Source organism: Euphorbia lathyris, chromosome 2 (assembly GCF_963576675.1).
Source record: "Euphorbia lathyris chromosome 2, ddEupLath1.1, whole genome shotgun sequence".
NCBI classification, from domain to species: domain Eukaryota; kingdom Viridiplantae; phylum Streptophyta; class Magnoliopsida; order Malpighiales; family Euphorbiaceae; genus Euphorbia; species Euphorbia lathyris.
Window position 1 is genome coordinate 3,869,667 of NC_088911.1, and position 26,773 is coordinate 3,896,439.

The 26,773-nt window shown below is 35.2% G+C and overlaps 2 protein-coding genes across 4 annotated transcripts; one reads left to right on the forward strand and one right to left on the reverse strand.

The window, feature by feature from the left end:
- Positions 1 to 1,302: 1,302 nt before the first annotated feature.
- Positions 1,303 to 26,459, reverse strand: LOC136220837 (uncharacterized). Of its 3 annotated transcripts, none has more exons than XM_066008651.1 (7): positions 26,267 to 26,457; positions 24,777 to 25,178; positions 24,592 to 24,685; positions 23,702 to 23,823; positions 23,436 to 23,591; positions 22,258 to 22,356; positions 1,303 to 1,659 (listed from the first exon to the last, which is right to left on the reverse strand). In XM_066008651.1, the coding sequence occupies exons 2-7, from the start codon at positions 25,098 to 25,100 to the stop codon at positions 1,615 to 1,617; spliced, it is 840 nt and encodes a 279-aa protein (XP_065864723.1). In that variant the 5' UTR covers positions 25,101 to 25,178; positions 26,267 to 26,457; the 3' UTR covers positions 1,303 to 1,614. The 3 variants fall into 3 exon arrangements, with proteins under 3 accessions (XP_065864723.1, XP_065864720.1, XP_065864721.1); XM_066008648.1 differs by lacking the exon at positions 1,303 to 1,659 and adding an exon at positions 3,992 to 4,311 and having other exon boundaries at positions 26,267 to 26,459; XM_066008649.1 differs by lacking the exon at positions 1,303 to 1,659 and adding an exon at positions 18,857 to 19,339 and having other exon boundaries at positions 26,267 to 26,454.
- LOC136220289 (elicitor-responsive protein 3-like) lies at positions 13,804 to 18,253 on the forward strand. Its single transcript, XM_066008095.1, has 5 exons — positions 13,804 to 13,942; positions 14,019 to 14,084; positions 15,489 to 15,615; positions 16,725 to 16,839; positions 17,990 to 18,253. The coding sequence occupies exons 1-5, from the start codon at positions 13,876 to 13,878 to the stop codon at positions 18,065 to 18,067; spliced, it is 453 nt and encodes a 150-aa protein (XP_065864167.1). The 5' UTR covers positions 13,804 to 13,875; the 3' UTR covers positions 18,068 to 18,253.
- Positions 26,460 to 26,773: the final 314 nt, after the last annotated feature.

The window sequence follows — 26,773 nt, forward strand, 5'->3', positions numbered from 1 at the left end:
GAATAATTTTTTTCTAAATATAAATACTAATATCAAACAAAATTCTAGTAATAATAATATTTATTAGGATAAGGGTTAAATTTGATCCTGATGTTTTTAGTGGAGTGCAAATTTAATTTAGGGTGCGTTTGGTACGCTGTAATGTAATGTAATGTAATCAAGATTGTAATGTAATCAATGTTGTAATGTAATGGAATGGAATAACCATTACATTACCATGTTTGATTAGTAAAATTTTACAATTGATGTAATGTAATTACCATTACATTATCATTAGGGGGTGTGCATCGGTGCAAAATTGAACCGAACCGAACTGAAAAAACCAAATACTAAAATGATCAAAATAATTCATACCGACACCGAACCGAATAATAGGTAAAACCAAATTAAAATCGAATCGAAATATGCGGTTCGGTTCGGTTTAAACCGAACAAACTGAATTAAGTTAAAAATAACAAATAACAAATAAAAATCGCTATATTTTCTCATTAAATTTACCTCAACAACAATAAAAATTGAAATATTTTCAAAATATATCTATATTGGGTTGTTATCTCAACAATAATAAAAAAAAAATTAAACTTGTATAATCAAATATATGTGTATATATATATATATAAATGTAAAATATGTGTAATTCGGTGCGGTTCAGTTTTTTTACATTTTCTGTCAAATCGAATCGAACCGAATACCGAAATAAACTTAAAATTAAAATCGATGTCGAACCGAATTGTTAAAAAAATCGAACCGATAAAACGAATTCACTCGGTTCGGTATGCGGTTTAAACCGAACTGATGCACACCCTTAATTATCATGTTTGTTTTGCTATCATAAATTTCTATTTACTCTTTTATATATATATATATATATATATATATATATATATATATATATAATAGTAATAATAAAAAATTAATTAATGTGATATAAAAAATGGAGGAAATGTTGAAGGAATTAGGAATACATATTGAAATGTAATGGAAATTCCTATTGATTTCTTTGGTAATCCTCATTACAAAACTTATTGAAGAAAATTGAAGTCATGGAATTTCCATTACATTCCAATAAAACTATAAAGAGCATCCAAACATAGTAATGGGCTTTTAATGTAATGAGCATTCCATTACAAAGCTCATTACGTTTTACCAAACGTACCCTTAATGTATAAAATAGTTTAAATTTAGTCCAGCGTTTACAACAAAATCAAAAAGTTCATGAAGGTTGTATAAATTTTTTATTCTATTCATTGCAATTTTAACCTTTATTACAATGTATGTCGCTGAGGCTAACATTTGCAACAATTTATATATATATATATTAACATTTGCTCACCTCTTCAGTCCGCTTCAGCTCACATTGCTGAGTTACGAGCAGTTGCTTTTGCCGTGGACATAGCTTGGGAAAGGGGATGGCTCAACATCTGGATCGAGTCTGATTCTAAATACGTGATTCAATTGCTGCAGGAAGAGTCGGATGCTGTCCCGTGGCGTGTTAGACAGCTCTGGCTGAAATGTTTGAAGCACTGCTCTGGCTTAAAGAGACTAACATCAGCAACCTTTCCATTTAAACATTCATCCAGTAGAATGTTGGTCGACTTAATATAAGTGTCACTTTTAACTCTCCTGATCCAATCCAATCCATCCTAATTCCTGACTTCCCTGCTTGGATTTTAAATAAATGAATATTTTTTTCCGGTCCCAAGGATATGAATTTATCGAGGTTTTACTGTATTTGAAAACGTTAGGTTAAATTTGAACTATTTTATACGTTAAATCGGGATCAAATTTGACCCTTATCTCAATAAATATTTTTATTACTAGAATTTTTATTTAATATTAATATTTATACTTAATTGAAAAAAAAATCATACATAATTTTTTTTATATCTTTTTATTAAAAAAATTCTCAAGTAATATTTTTTTTAAAGAGCACTAAATTGGTATTTAGCCCAGAATATTCATGCAAATTCTTTTTAAACAAGATACTGAAATTTCTTGGCTTAATACATAAACATCCCTGAATTTTGTCCAAAAAGCTGACTAGTCCTTAAATTTATAAAGTATTTCATCAGTGTCCATTGCCCTCTGAATTTACTTAAAATGACTTATTGGTTATCTTAATATATTTTAAGTGGCCCATTGCCCTCTGAATTTACTTATAACGGTCTATAGGCCCCTAAATTAGCTTAAAGTTAGTATACGTTTCAATTTATCCAAATTCAATCATGTTCTGCCTTGTAGATTTAGAGAATTAATCATGTCATTTTAGAAGATTAACAAGACATTTTATAAGTTTAGAATGTCAACCGGCTTTTGGGCGAAGTTTATGGGCTATTAATGCATTAAGCAAAATTTCTTTGTGCTACTATATTATCGTGTTTGAGTTTATTGCATTCGAGAGCTTCCAAGTATCAAGAATCGAATACTAACACCACAAAACTTAAAATTTTAATATCAAAATCATCTAACTTTTCATTTGATTTCTAACTGAAAATGATACGTGAATATGATGCTAGGTTTTTGCATGTGGATTAAAAAATAATAACAAATGCGTAGTTTAGTGTAACCACCCGGTCAAGTAGTTGGTGACGGGAGTAGAAGGTTTGAGCAAAGAGCTGTCCCAAAGGATGACAATGGAGGCAGGAAAAACTGAATCCCAGATTCAAAATGGAGACAGAGTGACTGAGCTTATTTGTAAGGTGTGTATTTAATACATGTAGACACGTTTTAAAACCGTGAAGTCCAAGGTGTTGAATTTGCGCGAAGCGGACAATATCCACATGTTATTTAGTCAAGTTGTTACAATTGATATCACATGTTATTTAGTCAAGTTGTTACAATTGATATCAGAGCCGATTCTTCACGTACGATGTGTGGTTCGTGACAAGCCAGATGGAAGTTGGTGGGCTTGAGTAAGGAGCGGCTCTAAAATTTACGAATATAATCAGTTTAGTTCAAATTGAATTTTATTTATCAACTCGGTTTTGAAATTGATAAAAATTGACAAATTAGTAAAAAAAAAAAATCAATTTTAATACCTAAAAATTTATTAAATTTGGACCGATTTATCAAAATTGCCAATTTTAGGATTAGATTGATACCTAAACTTCAATTTGAACTAAACTGACCTTAATTGCTAACTTCAAAAGCAATTTTGACCATTAATTAATTTTAGATCACATAAATTCAAACACGTGTTGGTGTTAGAAATTGACATATATAAAAAATTCATGAACAAGAGTAAAAGAATTTTTTTCAACGGGTCGGCCCTCAATTACATAATTGAGTTTGTTGTAGATAATGATCAACTTTCCTTTGTTAGTCATTACTCTTTATTCTATTAGGAATCTTCCATTAAAAGGAAAAAAAAAAGGTATTTTTCTTTTTCTTTTTGTTGCATGATTAATTGGAACCGTGTGGAAATGGATGAAATATCTAATTTTGAATGAATTTAATTTTTACTTTTTAATAATAAGATTTAGGGGGTGTTTGGTTGTTGCTTTTAATGTTTATATTTGCCTTTAAAAGAGGGAGTTTTAAGTATTTAGTTGGTGATCTCATATTTACCTTTTACACCTGAAAATTATTCTTTTATAAAAACAAGGAATCCATGCTTTTTAGAAAATCAATTTTTACCAACAGCAAACAGCAAATTGTAACAACAAACAGTAGGTAAAACAAACGAGCCCTTAGTTTTCAAAACTTAATTTGATGCTCAATTTTAATGTAGGGAAAATATTCATTTTTTAAATATAATTATATTTTTGTGGAGAAAAAAATATGATTTAAATTGATACAGATTGAAAGCGATAAATGACGGTTTTAATCGTAAACCAACAAAGAGGTTCTTCTCTAGCTAAACTAGAAGTAGTGAATCCCAATATAACAAGGTATAAACCTTTGGTTCTCTAAGAGAATGATTTTAGATTGATAAAAAGTTGCCCTATCCTTACAAAAGTGGGGTTTTAAATACATCCCCTAATGATAATAAAGACCAGGACTACCCCTACTAGGGTTACAACAAAGCGATAGACAAAAAGGGTAAAATAGGTAACACGCCCAGACAATTCGTACAGAGGTGCAGGTACGGAATGTCAGGGGGGTGATTTACTTCGTGAGGAAGTAAGCCTGGGGATCCGCCTAGGAATAGAAGTTGATACGCCCTCTCTTATAATCTGAGATCCGCCCCTCTCGTATGCGCCTGGATCCGCTCCACTTGTACATCCCTAGGATCCGCCCTGATAGGTGCTTGCGTTGCTTATGTGGTATGTGGCGTCGGAGGATCCGCCAGGGCGTGTTTGGGCGGCGGCCCTAGTTAGGATGTCCGCATCATAAATAGGGTAAATTTAACGGGTTAAATGTATAATTGGTTACTCAACTTACATGGTTGTCTTAAAATAGTCACTCAACTTCAATTTATCTCAATCACTCAATTTTGAATTTTTTTTCAATTAGGTTACTCCGGCGAATTCAGTGGTTAAAAGGCATCATTCTGATGCCATAGATGACATGTCAACTCAGATCTCTGACCAAAACGATACGTCATAACTATGTGTCAATTATTTTTTATGAAAAAACAAACGTAATTTTTTTCCATAAGAATAACAGACATATAGTAGCTAGTGATGCAACTGGGGCGGGAAATATCGGTACCCGTCGGGGCCCCGCCCCGTTTTTTGGCAGGGACGGGGACGGGGACCAATATGGTCCCCGTAGGCGGGGACGGGAAATGGTATCCCCGCCCCGCGGGGATTCCCGTACCCGTACCCATAATGCCCTGATGGGGATTTCCCGTTTAAACCCCGTTTAGATATGAAATTGAAAAATATATACTTAAAATGTGAATGAGGAGGATCAGACCTCTGACCAGTTGATGCGGTTTCTGCGAAACCTCACTAAGGGATAAGTGTACCCCGTCGTTATCAAGTAATAAATTTCTGGTTTAAGTCCAGGTTATCGTCCACAGGATTTATTTCTGCAAGTATCAAGCTACTCGGTCTCGGATGTTATCTAGGCTTAGGGGGTTTTGAGTTTGGTTTGTTTAATTAATCTACTCCTAGGTTGAATTATGCTAATCCTAGCTAAGTTATCTAATTCTTAACTAAGTTATCTAATCCTAGCTAAGTTATTCTACGCCTAACTAAGTTACTCTACCCTTAATTGATCTTTCATTAATGAAACTATTCGAAGGAACATGGTATGAACGATAATAATCAAGATAGATTATCAAGTCTATTGAATAAAAACCTAATCTGAGTCACTTGTATTCAAGGCGATTAACCCTACTTACCCTCCTGAGGTTCCTAGCGCGTGATTCCCTAAGGCCGAAACTAGGTCTAAGGCTCAGTAAATTGGCGCTTAATCAACTAAGAGGTTGTCAATCTCCTAGGCTCTGACTAGGTCAGATTCAGCTCGCAATATGTGCCTACTAGATTTTGGGGCTTTTGAATGAGTTAAACCAATTGAATAAAGCGTAAAACAGAGATTAGACAAATAATCATAGAACAAAACAAGAGCTAAATTGTTATTAAAGGCGAAGATAATTGTCACAAGATACAATAAGTCAAGTTCGGCAACTGTATCAAAGAGTACAAACATGGAAAGATAAAAGGAGATACAAAAATCCCTTTCAGGGAACCTGTTTACTCTGCAGCCGGCGACTTGATCTTAAGGACGGACCTTGGTAATTCCTCGGTAGAAAGCTTTGAAGGAGCTTCAATGGAGGTTGAGGAAGATGGAGAAGATGAAGAGGAATTACAAGGGGAAAGCTAAAATAATTTACAAAAACGAAAGATGTCTAATTTACATTGGAAAAACCCTATTTATAGACGCGGCTCGGCCCTCTTTTTGACCTATTTTTGTGTCCCCATTGATGTAGGAAGTCGTGGGGTCCATCGTGGCTTCGTGGGGGCGGAATTGGTCTTTTTGACCAATTCCCGCAGGTCTGCTCGGCGAGCAGGGCTACTCGCGACGAGCAGCGCCCTGCTCGGCGAGCAGGCCTCTGGTGGCCTGCTCGGCGAGTAGGCACAGTGCCTGGGCAGTACCTGGGCGGTGCCTGGGCAGTGCCTGGGTAGTGCCTGGGCAGTGCCTGGGCGGTGCCTGGGCAGTGCCTGGGCAATGCCTGGGCTACTCGCCGAGCAGCGCTCGGGCTGCGCGCCGATGCTCAATTTATCGAGCGACTACCGGGGGTCCCCGAGACTCGATTTTTGCCTGAAATTGATCATGTTTTAACCTGCACACGCACATAAACTCCAAACAACATTAGTCCAAGGGCTAAATTGACCCGCCAATCGCTTATTTGAGCAAACGCTTCGTTTGGTGCGACTTTTGACGGATCAATTAACTTCAAAAGATAACGGAATTATAATATGCATGTCATTTTGGCCGTATTTGCCTAAATTGATCATAAAACGAGCCTAAACAACGAAAAGTAAATAAAACGTTTCCAATTTCTAACTAACTCACATAAAAGCATTTAAATGCGAGAATTGCTCGCTTATTAACTAAATAACGCTAAAACCCGTCCTAAAACCGTACCCAAAGATAGGGGCTTTTGACCCCTATCAAACCTCCTCACACTTAAAACTTTACTTGTCCCCAAGTAAACTAAAAAAAACTAAACCCGCAATCACAAGCAAGCTAGAAAACCTCCCGGTTTGACTAGGTGCTTGACACAATTTCGAGCATCTGTAATTACATGCATTCGGAAATACAAAGTAGAGACACGGTATCCAAAAGCCGCATTTCAATTATCATAGGTCATAGTTTTAATCAAAAGGACACATGTTCAATTAAACGAGCTTGAGGGGATCGCTAAGTAAAACACCTCACCATAGGTAGTTCACTCATTTCACACAATTTTGGTGGCTAAAGTGTTTACTCTCGGCTTATGTTCTTGCTTAGGATTACGTTGATTTTGCACGTTCATCCGCGTTCCTCTACTATGCTATATGATTCCGATGATATCAAAAACAGCCTCTAATCGGGGTTGTAATGTGGTTAGAGGGTTAAAGGTACAACAAGGGTTAATAGTTCTAGTGCTACAAAAACTAAGTTTAAATGGCTTTAGCAAATATGAAGTGACTGAGCTTTTTATTCATCCCTTATTATTTTCTTTTTGGGATGTTTTCTTGAGACGTTTTTTATTTTTTTTTTAAGAACTGGGGAATGAAGTTCTTCCCTTTTGTTCGTCTCTTTGTTTTTTTTTTCTTTTTCTGTTTTTCTCTTTTTTTTTTTTTGATTTTTGGGATAGTGATGCTCATTCACTTCTTAGCCTTTTGGCTTGCTACTGTAATGCCATAAACAAAGATAAAGCGCTAGAAAACAAAAGCTCTAATTGAGCTTTGCAAAATATATTGGGTTAAATAGCAAACCAAGTTGTGGTTTGCAAAAACAGGTTAGAACGAAAGAAAAATCTATAAACTACAAAAATGTAGGCTCAAAGGGGCTTCCTAGAGTGGATAAAAAAGAAAAAATAAGGTAAAGAAAATGGTTAATTCTAATGAGGCTGATTCATCGTTTATCATCTCAAACCATTGCATGTAGGTTCAACACAGTATTAGGTGCAAAATCTGTAATCTTCCACAAGTCAAAGCATTCATACAAAAATGCCAAGAAAAAGAGTTTTTTGATGTTCGCTCTTAGGCTCAAATTCAACTCACAATTCTTTGGGTTTCAATTTTGTGTTCACTAGTTTTCCCCAAACTCAAGTTTAATGTCACATGCCTTCAATTCTTAAGTTATCTACCTAAGTAATGATTTTAGCATTTCTTCAAAAGTAGGGTCTAAATGCAAACTTTAGCTCATGCTTTTACAGATACAAGAGTTGTGTCCTACACCTAAACTAGTTGTCATGCAATCTTAGATTCGGTTCTCAGCCCTCAAGGACAAATAACGAAGTTTAGATTCGAAGGAGGTTCACGGTTTTAGATCCTAAACATGCAAAACCTAAATAAAACCCGGAAAACGCAAAACTAAACTAGACACGACGCAACAAAAATTTAAAAATTATACAATTTTTGTAAGTTTGTCTACCCCTCCTCCTCACACTAAAAATATGCAATAAGTTCCAACATTGCATCACAAACCATAAAGTACAAGTTCAAAAAGTTAGGGTGGAGAAGAAAACTTACGGATTTTATCGCAATCGCCAAAAGCTTAACGATTTGCGGTGGCAAATTTTTATTATTATTATTATTATTATTTATTTATTTCAGCTTCGTTGGAAAAACCCTATTTATAGACGCGGCTCGGCCCTCTTTTTGACCTATTTTCGTGTCCCCATTGATGTAGGAAGTCGTGGGGTCCATCGTGGCTTCGTGGGGGCGGAATTGGTCTTTTTGACCAATTCCCGCAGGTCTGCTCGCCGAGCAGGGCGAGCTGCTCGGCGAGCAGGGCTACTCGCGACGAGCAGCGCCCTGCTCGGCGAGCAGGCACAGTGCCTGGGCAGTACCTGGGCAGTGCCTGGGCAGTACCTGGGCAGTGCCTGTGCGGTGCCTGGGCAGTGCCTGGGCTGCTCGCCGAGCAGCGCCCGGGCTGCGCGCCGATGCTCAATTCGCCGAGCGACTACCGGGGGTCCCCGAGACTCGATTTTTACCTGAAATTGATCATATTTTAACCTGCACACGCACATAAACTCCAAACAACATTAGTCCAAGGGCTAAATTGACCCGCCAATCGCTTATTTGAGCAACCGCTTCGTTTGGTGCGACTTTTGACGGATCAATTAACTTCAAAAGATAACGGAATTATAATATGCATGCCATTTTGGCCGTATTTGCCTAAATTGATCATAAAACGAGCCTAAACAACGAAAAGTAAATAAAACGTTTCCAATTTCTAACTAACTCACACAAAAGCATTTAAATGCGAGAATTGCTCGCTTATTAACTAAATAACGCTAAAACCCGTCCTAAAACCGTACCCAAAGATAGGGGCTTTTGACCCCTATCACCAGTTGATACACAACCAAACGTCTTAACCATCTAAACCAATTCTATTTCTTATCAACCATTCACTAATTAATTAAAAAATATTAAAAATTTTAAATATTATAATTTTTTTTAAATTAATTATTTTCTTTTGTTAACCTAAAAACACTATTCTTAGATTATCTCCTGCTTTCTCTCTACCCATTATCTTCTCTGCTCTCCAGAAAATATAGGGTTTTATTTTATCTTCCACTCCATCGCCGCCGCCAACCTCCACCTCGCACACCGCACGGTGCCACCTCGACCTCGCACCACCACCCCGACCTCGCACCGCCGTTCGTATCTCTAGTGACTACACTTCTCACGGCACCGTAAATAGGAATCGGCTTCTCGACCGCCGCCTACACCTCTCGGCTTCTAATTTTGTTGGTATTTTTAGATGATTATGTGATTTGGTATTTTTTTTAAAATGGAATTATGAATATGGTATTGGTGCATTTCAATTTTTAGGTGATTTTGAATTTATAATTGATAATTTTGTACTAAATGGATAAACGGGGACGGAGATTCCCGTACACACGGGGATCCCCGTGGGGCGGGGACAGGGACAGTTTTTGTCCCCATTTAGTTAGATGGCGGGGACGGGGACGGGGATGGGAAACCAAATTCCCGCCCCGCCCCGCCCCGTTTACATCCCTAATAGTAGCCAGGTGGCGCATATGTGGATATAATGTGTCATTTCGGTCAGAGATCTGAGTTGATTCATGTTGACATGACAGTCATGATATCATTTCGATGCCTTTTAACTATTAAAATCGTCGGAATGATCTATATTGAGATAAAACTCAAAGTTAAGTGATTTAATTGAGACAAATTGTAGTTGAGTGTAGGGATGTAAACACGGCGGGACGGGAATGTATTCCCCATCCCCGTCCCCGACTAGTTGAGGATTCCTTATCTCTGTCCTCACGAGTTAGACGGGGATAAAGTTTTCCCCATCATCGTCCTGCGAGGATCCCCATTCACTGTTTACAGATGTTCCAAAACCTATTTCTCCATTCTCATTTCTCCTGGGAATTACCGTTTATGTTTTATAAAATTAATAAAGTCTAAAACTCTTAAGAAGCAGTAGCTAATTATATCAAGCATCAAGAATCATTCTCAAATTTTCCAAACTAAAAAAAATTAAAAATTAAAAACAATCAATCACCTAATTAAAATGTATTTAAATCATCCAAAAAAATCAATTACTGCGGGGAATAGTCGAGTATTAATGGGGTGGGGACGGGGATACCTACGGGACGAGGATAGCTTTCCTCATCCAAACCACGGGGGACAAACCTATCCACATCCCTATTCCATAGGATCCTTATCGGGGAGTTTCTGTTTCTATAGGGACGGGTCATCAATGGGGACGGGGAATCTTCGTTCCATTTACATCCTTAGCCGGGTGACCATTTTGAGACAACCATGTAAATTCAGTGACGAATGGCGCATTTAACCCATGGTCGTTGAACTTTGCTCATATTTTCATTATTATTATTGAACTTTAAAATCGAACTTTACTGTTCTCTAAACTTTACACTATACTAATATAATGGTCATTTTTAACATTGATCAAAATGATTACTCCAATAACAAATAACTCTTCATGTATAATTGATAGAAATGATATTCCAAACCACTTTAATTCTTGAACTTTTAATTTTGTCCATTAAAAGCTATATTTTAATTAACAACCGTCGTACCTTCCTTATTTTCTCTTCTTCTTCTTCAATATTTCATATCTCTGATCACTTCCAACCTATCTAATCGCTAAAGATACAAAAGTCACAGAGATACGAAGAGAATACGTCTTCCTCGCAATTGTGGAAAGCATTCTATCGACGTTAGTCATCTTCACTGAGCAACGAAGATCTTGCTTCTTGAAATCTATTGCATTTTTCCTTTTTGCGGGTGACAACAAATCTGTCGTTTTATCTAAACAAAAGTAACTATGGGAGGAGGGAAAGGAAGCTTGTCTTCCTTCTTCCTCATCTCATCTATGTGTCTATCCCCACACTTTTAGTATGTTTTTTCTTTTGTCAGTGTTTTCCTTTCAGTTGAAATCTATACATCTCATCGAATTCCGTTTGGTTTGTATTTGTCAGCAATAACTCTTTCATTTACATTTTTTTTTTGGATTTAGCAAGAGCGAAAACATATCACCTTATACATAGATCCATGGATCTATAGGTTGCACAAGGCCGATCCTGACATTTTATGGGCCCTAGATGAAATAAGAGATAAAAGACTCTTAATAAAATAAAAATTGTATTTAAAAGATTAAAACTAAAATTTGAGTCCATTTTAGGCTTGAAATATCATATTAGTTGGTCTCATTTTAGGTATGAAAAAAATATTATAACTACATTTATAATTAAAATAATAATAATATGTATATATAGTAAAAAAAAATAGGGTTCCATTCGGCCAGGGGTCTTAGAGCATCCCTAGTGGATGTAATTTTGTTGTTACTTTCAACAAAAAGATTGTAACCAACCACTATAGAGGATGTAACTTACTTATTTTGATAACAACCAATTTTCACTTTCTTCAATAAAATATTACTTTCTCTTTCCACCTTTAGTTTTATTTTTTTATTTGGCAAAGTAAAAACTCTCCAATTTAGTATGGTTGAAGGTATTTGATATTAATTATTTTTTTTTTATGAATTTGATATTAATTTATTATGGTTTTGCGAGAAATATCAATTTATGTTCTATGTACAAAATAATACCAATATAGATTTAACGTTTAAAAAATGGTACAAATTTAAACTTCGATAATGAAACATGATACATCATTCATATATCCGTTTTCCGTTAAGTTTTGTCAAATGTACATAGAGAGAAATCGGAACTTAACGGAGTAATATGAATGATGTGTCACATTTCGTTATCAAAACTTAAATTGGTACCATTTTTTAAACGTTAAGTCTATATTTGTACTATTTTGTACGTGGAGCCTAAATTAATACTTTCCCAAAAACTATAAGCCTATTTAATAGTTTAATAAATAATTAGTCATATAATAATTTTAATTTATTTCATAATAATTAATTAATTATTTATTTAATTTTATTAAAATAATAATGCATATTGAATTAATTATTATATTAGATAAATTTTTTTATTAATAATTAGTATTGAATTAATTATATTATTGAGTAAAAATTATTAATTGTATGTTAATTAAGTAAATGTAAAGTATTTTATGACAAGTGGGGTCTACTAAAAATTGAAGTAACAATATTTTCTAATGGTATGTAACTTTAGTGTGTTACTTTTGATGATGCGGAGATATAAAGTAACAAATTTTGTTTACTTTACACTAGGAATGCTGCGATCGTACTCCTAACCTATATCTAGGCTGGCTCTAAGATTACATCAGTAGAAAAAGACTCAAATCCAATTGATTAGAAAAACTAAATAATGATGACAGCTTTCTTACAGATTTCAATTTACGAAAAGTATACCATTTGCGTTTTTTTTTCTTCTTTTAGTTATATCTTTTATAACTTTCATTATCCTATATGTTTTTCTTTTATTTGATTCGTGGATCTTATACCGAATGTATATCTTATATTTGTCCATGATAAAAGAAATGGATTACTAAACCCAGCCATGAATTCCCACCCCTAGCCCCATGAAAAGATCAAACTACCCTTTACCCAAAATTTGAAAAAACACAAAACCTCTCAAATACCCTACACACTCTTTGATCAAATCCGGACTAATTTGTGAACCAAAACATGGAGTGTAACAACAACCATAAAGGGAAAGCGAAAATAATAAGATTTACCGTTTTTGTTTTTTGATTTAAGCTTAAAAATTGAATCTGTGGGTGATTTTTTAAAAACGCCGGAATCGCAGTCGGGCGTATGAACATCACGCCCGACCTACGGTTCCGGCGTATGAATATCACGCCCGACCTGTGGTTCGGGCGTGAGGCTATCATGCCCGACCTATGGTTCGGGCGTGATGGTCATACGCCCGCACCATGGTTCGGGCGTGATGTTCATACGTCCGAGGGGTTTTAATTAATTTAATTAATTTTTTGTAATTTTTAGTTTGTTTAATTTAGTTTAACTAAATTTTTATGTTGTAAATTTTAGTTGTTGTAAATTTTATTTTGTTTAATTTAGTTTAACTAAATCTTTATTTTGTTAATTTTAGTTAAATTTTTATTTTGTTAATTCAGGTATTTACGGGTTAAATTCAATAGCGGACTAATTTTTTTACGGGTTTAATTCAACAGCGGACTAATTTTTTTTACGTAACAGGTATTTACGGATTTAATTCAATAGCGGACTAGCTTTTTTTTTTGCTCTCCCGACACGCGGGCGTGTGCCTATCACGCCTCACCTTGTGGTCGGGCGTGATAGCCCCACGTCTCACCGTGTGGTCGGGCGTGTAGCGATCACGCCCGACCACACGGTGAGGCGTGGGGCTATCACGCTCGACCACAAGGTGAGGCGTGATAGGCACACGCCCGCGTGTCGGGAGAGAAAAAAAAATAGCTTTTTCCTCCCCAAAACCCATGAAAGGGTATTTTCGTCCTTTCACGGGGCTAGGGGTGGAAATTTGGGGCTGGGTTTAACAACACCCTAAAAGAAACCAGTTCACGGTGCATAGTTCTTATATACTTTATACGATGCGGCGGTGCTTACTTGTCATTTATTTCAATCAATTTATTTACGTGTGTCTTATTTATTTCTTATCATTCAAGTAAATATAATTGTGTTACTTTTTCTTTTTTCTTCTTTTTCACAAGATAATAATGCAGAAACGACCTGGAAACTACCTTTGGGATATTATTAAATATAAAATCTATTTTATATTTTCTCCATACCAAAAATAGAAAATTCAGTATTTTCTCTGTCTGATCCTAATTAACAAGCAATATGCCTGAAGGGATACTCCAAGTTCTTCTTGTTGCAGCAAAAGGCCTCAACACTTCTGATTTTCTCAGTAAGTTAATTAATTTAATTAATTGCATTGAAAATAGTTAATTTAATATGTTAAATTTTAATTTGTTCATAATCAGAAAAGATGGATCCTTATGTTACTATTATTTGCCGGACTCAGGAGCAGAAAAGCACTGTTGCTTCAGGTTTTATTTCCTTCTTTTTCTTCTACTCACAGCTTTTTAAATTACGGTAATTTCAAAATAATCCTTGTGGTTTTGTTAATATAGATGGTGCCGATACTTTTTTTTTTTTTTGTTGAAAAGAGAGTACTGAAGTTCTCACTCATTTATAAAATCAATGATTTTTAAATTGACATTGTGAGTTTGATCAATGATAACCTCAAAATAGATCATCAACGGTCAAATTGGCAATATCAATCTAAAACTTCTTGATTTTGTAAATGGGCGAACATACACCTATCTGTAAATCAGCGAAATTATAGAGGTTATTTTTAAAATTATGTGGGTTGCTAAATACGGCTCTCAAATTACTTATCAGTGCCCTCATTTGGACTTTTTTGCCATTCTTATAATTTTGATCAAAAACTGAAAATTCTCTTTCCAAAATCATAAACCCGAACAACAATAATTAAAATTATAAAAATAATTGATGTATAACAATCCGGACCCTGGAAATAGACGATTACAAGTCGGAAACATTAAAATTTACGTTTTTTTTTATCAAAGAACTCATGAAAATAATATATATTTTTAATGACGATTTTGCATTTTTCGTCACAAAAAAATTTACAATTTTGCACCGGCCAAAATTTGGCCTAAAACGGATGCCGCATCCGTTCGGCCCATAACAGGAATGGATGCCACATCCACCCCCGCCATGCGTCGAAACGATGTGACATCATCTTGGCCGATTCTCTTAAAAAAAATGCAATTTTGAAAAAAAAATATGAAATGTTCAAAATTATCCAAATGGGAGCGGTGGGGTGGTAAATAGTGAAACCCTAAATTATTCCTTTAAAAATTTTATAATCTCTTACTTTTCTTTGGGCAGAAAATTAAGTTTCATTCAGTATTTGAATCATTAAAAGCTATGTTAAATTACACTTATTGCCACTAAACTTTACTTATTTTTACATGTGGTCATTAAAGTTTAAGAAGTAACATAAAAAGCTACTCAACTTTATATTTTCTAATATTATAGCAACTAAATTTCAATAAATGCCTCAAAATGACCGCCGACGATATCAAAATAAACACTAAGCAACTTTAGTTCTTCAAAAATTTAGTGGTCATAAAGTTGAGTCGCTTTTATGTTACATTTTGAAGTGTAAAATCGAGTCACTTTTATGTTATATTTTGAAGTTTAGTGGTCATAAAGTAAAAATGAGTAAACTTTTGTGTCATGGGTGTAATTTACCCTTAAAAACTCACTTCTTTCTAGTAGCGTTTCCACGTTTTGTACCTATGTCTGTGTCTATTTCTTGTCTGTGAATTCAATTCATTTGAAAGCTGTTTTATATGAAAGTTATATTTTAAAAATAACGTATATCTGTATTTATTTCTCTGTCCATATCTGTACAAATGCAGAAAAAGGATGTGAAGCAGAATGGAATGAAACCTTTCTCTTTAGCATTTCGGAGGGTGCCACACAAATCATTCTCAAAATAATGGACAGTGACAGATTTACAGTTGACGATTTTGTCGGAGAAGCAACGTGAGTTCAATTCCTTGTGGAGTTTTTTTTTCGATTTTTACATATTGTGTCATATTATTTCGATTTGACACGTTGAGTTATCAATCCATTATAATCTCGCATATTTATACTTTCATTAACGAAACAGTTAACTATTCATATCAAAATCAGTTAAAAATTCATGATTTATTATTTATATATTAAAGGAATTTTACATTTTTTTACGCTATTAACTATATGTCACATTAACAGTGTCGGAGCCAGAACCAAGTACTCGAGAGTCAAATGGAAAAAATTTAATAAGAAAAACATATATCAAATTTGTCACCAAATCTACAAATAACGAAATTTTTCACGAAATTTTTATGTTTTCCAATAGGAAATTACGATGGCAAATATATGTTTTTGTTATTTTTTTCCTAGAATCCGTCGACCCCTATAGTTCTGCCCCTACACGTGAGACATACATAAATTTCTTTACACGTTCTCAACCGAATTTAATAGGTTCAATGTCGTCAATGATTTTTTTTAATAAGGTATAAAAATACTTAGGACAAAAGTAGGGGTCACATCTATTGAGAATAAAATGAGAGAAAACCGACTAAGGTGGTTTGGCCATGTGAGACGTAGAGCGCTTGATGCGCCGGTTAGGAGAACCGAAGAGTGGCAAAGGGATGTAGTGGTGAGGGGTAGGGGAAGACCTAAGCAAACTTGGAGGAGGGTAATCGAGAGTGATATGAGTTTATTGGGAATTGAGGAAAATATGGTAGTGGATAGGACGGAGTGGAGGGAGCGAATCTGTGTCGCTGACACGACTTGATTTTCACGGTTTTATATGATGGTTCATGTTAGCCGACCCCGAATCATTTCGGGACTAAGGCTTTGTTGTTGTTGTTGTTGTAAGGTATAAAAATACTCTTACGTTAACACTCATGATTAATTTCACTTTTAATGTCTAAAATGGTGTAATTTTATTCATAATATTGACAGTCAAAAGCATTAGGTCAACTTCAAGGGTAAAATTCCAATATTTTAAACGTTACATATAAAATTACTTTTGGTTTTCAACATCAGGAGCATTTTTTTTAAGAAAATTCCTATAATATGTAAAATTTTGCAATATTATGTAGGATTCCTTTAGCGACGGTATTCATTGAAGGCAGCGTTCCACCGACTACTTACAAGGTTGTGAAGGAGGAGGAATATTGCGGAGAGATCAAAGTCGCCCTCAATTTTACTCCTCGGGTATTCTACTAATTAATTAATTTTGATTAATTTCACTAATTATTTTGGATTAAGTACAAAAAAAAAAACTCTTATAGTTCCTAATGAAAAATAATTTTACATCTCTAAAATATTTCCCAAAAATAATAGGAATATATATTTTTTAAAGATATAATAGGAATATTTTTATACTTTATCCTAATTTTTTTTTAAATAATTCATGAATCTTTTTTATATATGCAATGGCAAAGGGAGACGGTGTTTAAAAACAAATCACTTGATAGAATAGGACTGTAAATGAACTAAGCAGCTCATCAACGGTTCAGTATTTGACTCAATAAAAACTCGATTGTATTTAACTCGATTTATAAACAGGCCGAGCTTGAGTACGGTGAAGCTTGTGATCAAGTTTGGTTCGATTATTTTTTTTACAAATAACTTTTCTATAAAGGAAAATGTAAAACAATGTAGATTTGAATAAAATTTAGTTTTATAGGTTTTAAAACTAAGTAGTTTTCTGTTAAAGAAATTTCAAATCAATATAATTAATGAGGCTTAGCGAGTGATGCCATGAACTGAATTAACGAGCTACTCACAAGCAAAGCTCGTGAACAAGCCCGTGAGCAGCTCACATACAGAATGTTGAGCTTGAGTCATCAATTTTCTGACAAGCCAAACCTGAACAGACCAAATCTCGGTCGGCTTGGTTTGATTACATCGCTACCCCTGGTCCGTCTAGAACCCGCTTAGTTCCTCAAAATTAAGAATTCGTTCCGATTTTTTTCGCTTAGGCCCCTTACTCGATTTTTTATCCATTGGTCGTTTCGGTTCGGTAGTGCCTAGGATCCACCTAGACGCCTCCTGGGTAGCAGTGAAAACAAAAAACATTTTTTTTACTTTATTATAATTCACTTTTAAAAATTGTTACGTGGTTTTTGGTAAATTGTGTTTATTATTTTTAGATATTTTTATTTAACTATACTCTCTATTTGGTTAAATGATATATTGTAATACTTTAAGGATATTGTTTCATAGTTTTCGGTGAATTATATTACTTATACACATTATATTTAACTTAAATTTAAGTTGTTTTAATGATATTATTGTTTAAATGTTATTGTTAACATCCTATTTATTCGATTAGCGTCTAACGTTTTTTACAACTTTGAAGGGAGGCCACGGGGTCGATATAGAGGACGAGGAGAAGTATGGTGGATGGAAGGAGTCCTCTCTCAGATTGATCTCTTGATTGGGTTTAGTAATTTGTTGTTTTATTGTTTTTTTTTTCTATTAATTGAATTTTCCAATTTTTTAAACTCTTTGTTTGAATATTATTGTATTTATTCATTTTTTAATTGTAACCTAAAGATACTGTGATGCTTGGAAATTGAAAAAATAATAAAAAATGAAAAGCGAAAACCGAGCATTGGAATTTTGTCCACGTGTTTAAACATCTTGGCAATCCTTCTTGATATCGACTTGTAAAACAGAACCGGAAGTTAGATGGGACCAGAGTCCAGCAAATCCGCTAGGGGTTAAAACATATGGACTAATTGTGAGAAAGTCTTTATTAATTAGGAATCTTTATGAGTTGAGGATGTTTGTATCGCTTAAAAAATTTGTATCCTATGAAAAATCATTTATCATGTAGATTCTAATGTATCTAGAGTGTTCCTTTACTTGAAGGAAGTCGAACACAGGTGGCAAAAGTACACACGATCCGATTACACGACACAAAATCAACACAATTTTAGTGTTTGGATTTAACTTATTAGTAGATAATGCGTCATTTTTGGATTAACATGAAACTGATATGCAGATTTTTGGATTGGGTTTGGGTTTACTCATTTTGACACGAACCCGAAATGACACAACACGAGCACAATAATTGCTAAGTCTACATATTACCATGTCATTTCTTTACAAATACGTATTACCAAATAACTACCCGAACTTAATTTGGACTAAAATAACTATATTAGCCAGCCTCAGAAACTAAATTGATCCTTGATCCAAAAATAAACCCAAAGAACAAAGCTAACAAATTATTATAGATAGATTTGCATTAAGATCAAAAGAAATTGTATGCTGGGAATAATGAATGAATTATCTGCAACATAAAAAATGTAAAATCCCCTTTCTGCAACAATTAAGGGCCCGTTTGTTTTACCTGGGGATCTCTGCTTTTGTAAAAGGCGTGTAAAAGGCAAACAGAAGATCACTAACCAAACACCTAGAACTATGCCTTTTAAAATGAAAAGGCAAAAAAGGCATGAAAAGGAGCAACCAAACACCCCCTAAATTATGTTAACAAAAAGAAAAACTCCATTTGGATTCTGTACATCATTAGCCGTGACGTTTCTGAATTTGATTTAGCTCGTTTCATAACGTTTCTAAATCTGCTCTCTTCCAATAACCAATCATAATATAATTCTACCTGCTCGGATCATCTTACATATTGTGTCTACTTCTCACTACTTCCGGTGCCACTCTGTGACTTCTCGATGAGCGACTCGAGTTTCTGATCAGAAAAATAAAAGGCACATTAAGTAGACAAAAAGTTACAAATCTTGAAAAACAATATCCATCAACAAATCTATTTGAACGAATGATTTAAAACGACAGGGAGCTGAAACTTTAGACACGAATATCGGAACGTCCACCTTCTATTTCAAGAACTAATGAACAATATTTTAAAATGAAATATAAATAGGCTTAAAGCACTTTTTGGCCCCTGGCCTATTCAAAATTTGTGCATTTGGCTGCTGACCTATTATTTGGTCACATATGACCCCTGACCTATCCAATTAGGTGACATTTCACCCATATTGGACGGAAAGTTAACTGTGTGGGAATCCATTAATGACATGGCAACAGTCACCAATAAAGAAATGACACATGGCACACAACTAAATTCTAATTTCCACATCAACAATAAGTTTTTAACTTGGTAATAATTAAAAACCTAAAAGCTTGCAGCAAATTGAAATCCAAAATTCCATGGATAACGATTTCTTTCGACTTGCTGTAGATTGAAACCCAAAATTCCATGGATAATGATTTCCTTCTACATTGGAGGATTCCTAAACTTGCTCGAGATTGAAACCCAAAATTCCATCTAATAACAATTTCCTTCTGACAGAGGGATTCCCAAACTTGCTGCAGATTGAAACCCAAACTTCGAACGATTCCCAAATTTCCTGTAGATTGAAACCCAAAATTCCATCGATTCCCAAAATTTGAACGGTTTCCTTCAACTTCCTTAACTTCCTGTAGATTGGTTTGTGCTTAATTTGTAAGGTTGCACTTGGCAGGACTATAAATGGCATGAAACTCTTGTGTTGCTTTGCAATTGGTAGGAATATAAATGGTATGAAACTCTTGTTTTTCCAAAATTATTTGTAAGGTTGCTACGAAAGGACTTGGGCCAAATGATATGTTCATTGACAGTAAAAAAAATACTTGGAATCGTAAGAAGGAAGTCGAAGGAAATCCTTTGAATAGCAGGAGGTAAGGAACATAAAGCTACAAGGACGATTTCCTTCCTTTGAAGTTAAGGAAATAGAAGGAAATCGTTTGAAGTTTGGAAATCTTGGGTTTCAATCTCCAGCAAGTTTAGGAATCCTCCAATGTAGAAGGAAATCGTTATCCATGGAATTTTGGGTTTCAATCTACAGCAAGTCGAAAGAAATCGTTATTATCCATGGAATTTTGGATTTCAATTTGCTGCAAGCTTTTAGGTTTTTAATTATTACTGAGTTAAAAACTTATTGTTGATGTGGAAATTAGAATTTAGTTGTGTGCCATGTGTCATTTTTTATTAATGACTATTGGCATGCCATTAATAAGATGTCGGTGGCGGAGATGCGTATGTTGAGATGGATGTGTGGTCATACGAGAAAAGATCGGGTGAGTAATGAAATAATTAGGAGAAAAGTAGGGGTTACATCTATTGAGAATAAAATGAGGGAAAACCGACTAAGGTGGTTTGGCCATGTAAGACGAAGAGCGCTTGATGTGCCGGTTAGGAGGACTGAAGAGTGGCAAAGGGATGTAGTGGTGAGGGGTAGGAGAAGACCTAAGCAAACTTGGAGGAGAGTGATCGAGAGTGATATGAGTTTATTGGGGATTGAGGAAAATATGGTAGTGGATAGAACAGAGTGGAGGGAGAGAATCTGTGTCGCTGACACGACTTGATTTCACGGTTTTATATGATGGTTCATGTTAGCCGACCCCGAATCATTTCGGGCTAAGGCTTTGTTGTTCTTGTTGTTGTTGTATTGGCATGTCATTATCGGATTCCAAGACAGTTAATTTTCCATCCAATATGGGTGAAATGTCATCTGATTGGATAGGCCAGGGCCAAATGTGACCAAATAATAGGTCAGGGGCCAAATGCACAAATTTTGGATAGGTCAGGGGCTAAAAAGTGCTTTAAGCCATATAAATAATAATAGTCATTATCTTCAGAATTATAGGCGGGTTAAATGCACCGTTGGCCACTGAACTTTGGAATTTGTTTCAAAATGGTCATTCCTGTGAACCTCAATTTGTCTTAATAAAATCATCCAACTTTGGTTTGGGTTTCAATAAAGTCACTCCGTTGACTTCACACGAAAAAAAACTATCGGAATTGCTCTTAGATTAACTGTATTTTTAATATGTTTGATTATTTGGGTAAGATTTCAAGAGGGCGAGCCTTGGCGCAACGGTAAACGTTGTTGTCGTGTGACCAAGAGGTCACGGGTTCGAGTCTTAGGAACGGTCTCTTGCCAAATAAATTGGCAGGGGAAGGCTTGCCCCCAGTACACCCTTGTGGTGGGACCCCTCCCCGGACCCTCGCTCAGCGGGGACGCGTAGTGCGACTGGGCCGCCCTTTTATTTGGGTAAGATTTCACTACTATGTTTGTTTGGGTGTTAACTACTGTGTTTGTTTTGCAAATTTCACCCACAATTTATTACAATTAGCAAACTTTTGTTGATAATGGATGCAATACACAAGGATTTGGTGTCTCTGAAATTCAATCACGGGTAAATTGTGTGTAATTATATATGTTTTTATATTATAAGCTTTAATCTAGTTGGTAAAATTTCTAATGTGAACGCCACGTCACGATTCCAGTAGTCCTTTTCGTCTCAAGTCACCTAAGTGACTTTATTGAAACAAAAACCAAAGTTAGGTTTTATCGAGACAAACCCCAAAGTTCAATGACAAGGTGCATTTAACCCAATTATAGGCATTATAGAACATTTTCAAAGCAAAATATACTTAAACACCAATTTTCTATATGCATTCATTAGAAATGCCATAAACAGATTAGAGATTCCACATCTTAACTGATTTTCTAAAAATCATAGCTAGGAAACAGAAAAGAAACTGAAATACGAAACGCAAAAACGCTAGTGAAAAAGAGTTCCATAAAACATTGGATTCCATACCTTAACTGATTTACTGACTTCGTCAAGCTTATTAAGGAAGACTTCGCCACGTATTGCACTTCTAGGCTCCAAAGACGCATAGCGCGGAGAACCTGTCATCTGCATAACATAGATAATATCCATGATGGATCCAAGACTAAGTGAGAAGGGGTGCTTATCGTGATTTAGGGTGCTAAATTAAAACCCCATTCACAGTTTCCATAGAATTTTCTATATTTTCCGGCAACCAGTGGGTACTCAAGTGCCCCCCAAAACCCCCTGAATCCGTCCCCATTAAGGGTGAGGAGAAGAGCAACACACCAACAAAAATAAAAAAAGAACCAGTGATCTTGACATATGTAACTACTATTAAGGGAAATCATAGGGAATTATTTAGCTATTAATTAGGAGTTAATTGTCTTATTATTTGCTTGTTATTGCTTATTTAGTGGTTATTTCCTACTAGGAGTTTGTTACACAAAAACTTCCTTTTATAGAATCACTTTAGGATGTTGTGCATAGAAATTAGATGCCTAGAAAACTAGGAAAAGCAGAAGGCTTGGAAGTAAAAATAAAAAATCAATTGATCTCAGCTAGCCATCTCAACAACAACACTAAGCCGTATATCCTCCGAACCGTTGTGCATCTCAAATTTCAACCATTACACAAGCACGCGTGCACTAAGCCCTGAGAAATCTGCGGTGATGTGAGAAAATAACAAATCTGGAGATATATTATCCCCACTACTCTCTGAACCCAATGTGTATCTCAATATTCAACCATAAGCTTAAATCCTGGATAAAGCAGCTGAAGTTTTGTTATAATAACACCGCACATATAGCGTCTTCTTTCTATAAGCTTGTTTATTTTATCTTTCTCAAATACATATTCTTCAATTCAATTGCTAAAACATATATGACTACACATCATTAAAATAAGGGGTAAATTACACCCATGGCCACTGAACTAACTTTACCCATTTTAACATTATAACTCTGAAACGTATCCCTGAAGTATCCTCACATATCCCCCGCGTATCCCCATAATTAAAATAAAAAATAAAAAGGGGATACTTGTTTTGCCGTATCCCGTACGTATCCCTGCGTATCCGTATCCCCAGAGTATCCGATAGGCGTATGTCAACCTCTTAGAAGTATCGGTGCTCACAGAATCATACAAAATAAAATTTCCGCAGTTACCTTCCAGCTTCTGGACGGTGATTTAAAAAGAGCTGGTCCCTCACTCAACAATCCTTTTCTAGGCGTATTAACTTCTTCCCCTGTGAGACCAGCAGGTTTCCAGCCTTTTCCAAGTCCAACATCCTGTATACTTTTTGCAGCCTCTGTTATTATAACCTATCAAAAAAGTTAACACTCGTTAAGTACAAATCGGCCATTTATCTTGCCAGAATGATAATCACATTAGAAGTACAATAAGAAAAATTAAGGCATCAACTTCAAATTACCTTCCTCAGAAGTGAAGGGTTAATAACACCATGGACTTGTAATTCATCTACTGGTGCAGCTCGTCCATGTGCTCTGCTTTCAACTCTAAATGTATGGATTCCATATACAGACTGTAAACAACCTATAAAGATGACAAATATACAAGTATATCACATGGTATGCCTAAACACAAAAAGTATTAGTTTGTGATTGGTGAAGCTATACATGCCCATCATTTGCCCCCTGAACTTGTCCAAAAAGTTGATTGGCCCTTGAACTTTCAAAGTGTCTCGATAACCCCCTCAACTTACTTAAAATGTAGCCAGTTAATCATTTGGTTGCATGGTGTGTTGCATACGCCTGGGAATGTTATAGATTAAAACATATTAAAAAGGAAGTTCTTACTTGCTCGACCGTAAAACATGTGCTCTCTAATATTAGAACCCCAATACCCGGAGCTTGGTCATTTGAATTTTTCAAGGCGCGTGAAACGTACCTTCCGCATGCAGCTTACATTTTTGCAACCGAGTGATTAATTGACTTTATTCTAAGCAAGTTGAGGGGGGCATCGGGACACTTTAATCAAGTTCAGGGGCTAAAGTTCAGGGACCAATCAAGCTTTTTGGACAAGTTCAGGGGCAAAGGGGGCAAATGATGTATTAAGCCAAAAAACAAAAAAATACTTTTAATTCATGCCATCTTTCATTCCAACAAGCAAAAGTTTCTAATCTACCAGCTCAAATTTTTATTTATGGAAGAATTGTAGCAACTAACAATGGTAAGTTAGGATCGCAGCTGTTTAATACACTCTAGGATGACAGAAACATGAGGAGAAAAGATGTACGACAATCATGTTTTCTTCTTCTGTATCAAATGTCTTTGCCAATGAAAACCGAAATTGCATCAATACCTTGTTCAACAATGATATCAATCACCAAAGAAAGAGGAACACGCTTCTCAAATGATATTACTCCCCAAAAGGGTATGAATGAAGGCCTTGAAACCTTGAGACAAAGAAAATAATAACAATAAACGAATTCAATACAGCATCCATCATGAGAAAGAGAGACAAGCTCACATGATAAGACAATGTACCTTATAGACTATTTCGTTAGGTGTGACATAGAGCTGTCTTGAAGAAATCTCCTTTTTTAGTACATGTCTTCGAATAGGCAAATATAGCAACATAAGGATACCAACTCCCCATGCTAAAACCAGCAACAATGATATAGAAACCCAAATAACAGTATCATACGTCAAGGTACTCTTTCCAAGTTCCTCAAACGAGGCTGTATATAATATCTGTTCAGAATTTAATTCCTCCTCCTCATCATCATCATTATTTAACTCAGGATCAGAATATATGAAATCCTTCGAAGATCCAAGATCTGATAAACCGTCTGTGTATCCCGTAAACATACTCGAAATTCAAAACTGAAATCGAATCTATATAAGTCTATAAGAAATGGAGATCACGAAGGCTTCAATTTCAAAAACCTAAAAAAAAGTAGAGTTTTCAGTGCTTACAAAACAAGACATTGATATATCTATATAAACATCAAAGTCTATAAGAAATGAAGATCACAATACAAAGGCTGAAATTTCAAAACCTAAGAAAATAGAGTTTCCAATGCTTACTGATATCACATCAAATAATAAGCTAAAGGAAGCCGGACACGTGGACCAATGAGAAGTCTTATGCGAAAAACATAACCGTCATGGACACGTGTCCAAATCACATGACTGGATTTGAAACATACATTGTAACTTACAGAAAGGGGAGACATGAATAAAAGTGTACAGATACATGGGCAAATCACGCATTGACACATAGTCACCTACACAACACTAGCTACTCTTCACTCATTTATATAAATAGTCATTCCCAAAGGAGCACAAGGTACACATTCATTCTTAATTCATGACTTTCTAAGTCACTTGCTTACTAATTCTCAGTAACTTCACCGACTTAAGTATCGGAGAAGGGACACCCTACACCGACCCCAACAGTTTGTTAATTGCATCTCAAGTGGATTAGATTCAGTCTATCAAGGCTACTGATTGAGAGATATCACTTACAAAACACAACATTGATATATCAACATATATCTATATAAACATCAAAGTCTATAAGAAATGGAGATCACAAAGGCTGAAATTTCAAAAACCTAAAGAAAATAGAGTTTCCAATGCTTACAAAACATGACATTGATATATCAACATATATCTATATAAACATCAAAGTCTATAAGAAATGGAGATCACAAATGCTGAAATTTCAAAAACCTAAAGAAAATAGAGTTTCCAATGCTTACAAAACATGACATTAATATATCTACATATATCTATATAAACATCAAAGTCTATAAGAAATGGAGATCACAAAGGGTGAAATTTAAAAAACCTAAAGAAAATAGAGTTTCCAATGCTTACAAAACATGACATTGATATATCAACATATAATCGAGACAGAGAGAATCGGAGACAAACTAATCAAACATGACATCCAATTTCTGAACAATCAGCAACCATTAATTTCAGTGGGCACCGAAATAGTTGAAAAGAACAAGGGTGAGTATAAATACCTAATTATGGAACCGGAACTCCGAGTAGTCAAATGTGAAAACTGTAGCTGAAAGATTGCCGACGGTGATGTTAGGGTTTTGGACAAAATAACTACCGGTCTATTCTTTCCGGTGGTCTTTTATTATTACTACTAGTTCGCAGTGGCAACCATTAATGATCAAACTAACAATCAACACTTCTCCTTTCCATTTTTCAATTTTTGGGAGGGAACCATATCGTGTGAACACTTACACACTAGGATCATTTCAACCAATGCTGCATTGCCGTTAGATTAATCGCAATGGATTGGTTACTGGTCCCACTTATAACTGCTACGTGGATAAGGTGAGCCGGGGAACAATTAAAACGGCATCGTTCAACCCAATGCAAATTGAGCCTTAATAACACCAAATTGGGGTAAATTACAACAATGGTACCTAAAATTTACCTAGCTCACACTTTGATACCTAACTTTAATAACACCAAATTGAGGTAAATTACACCAGTGGTCCCAAAATTATACCTGA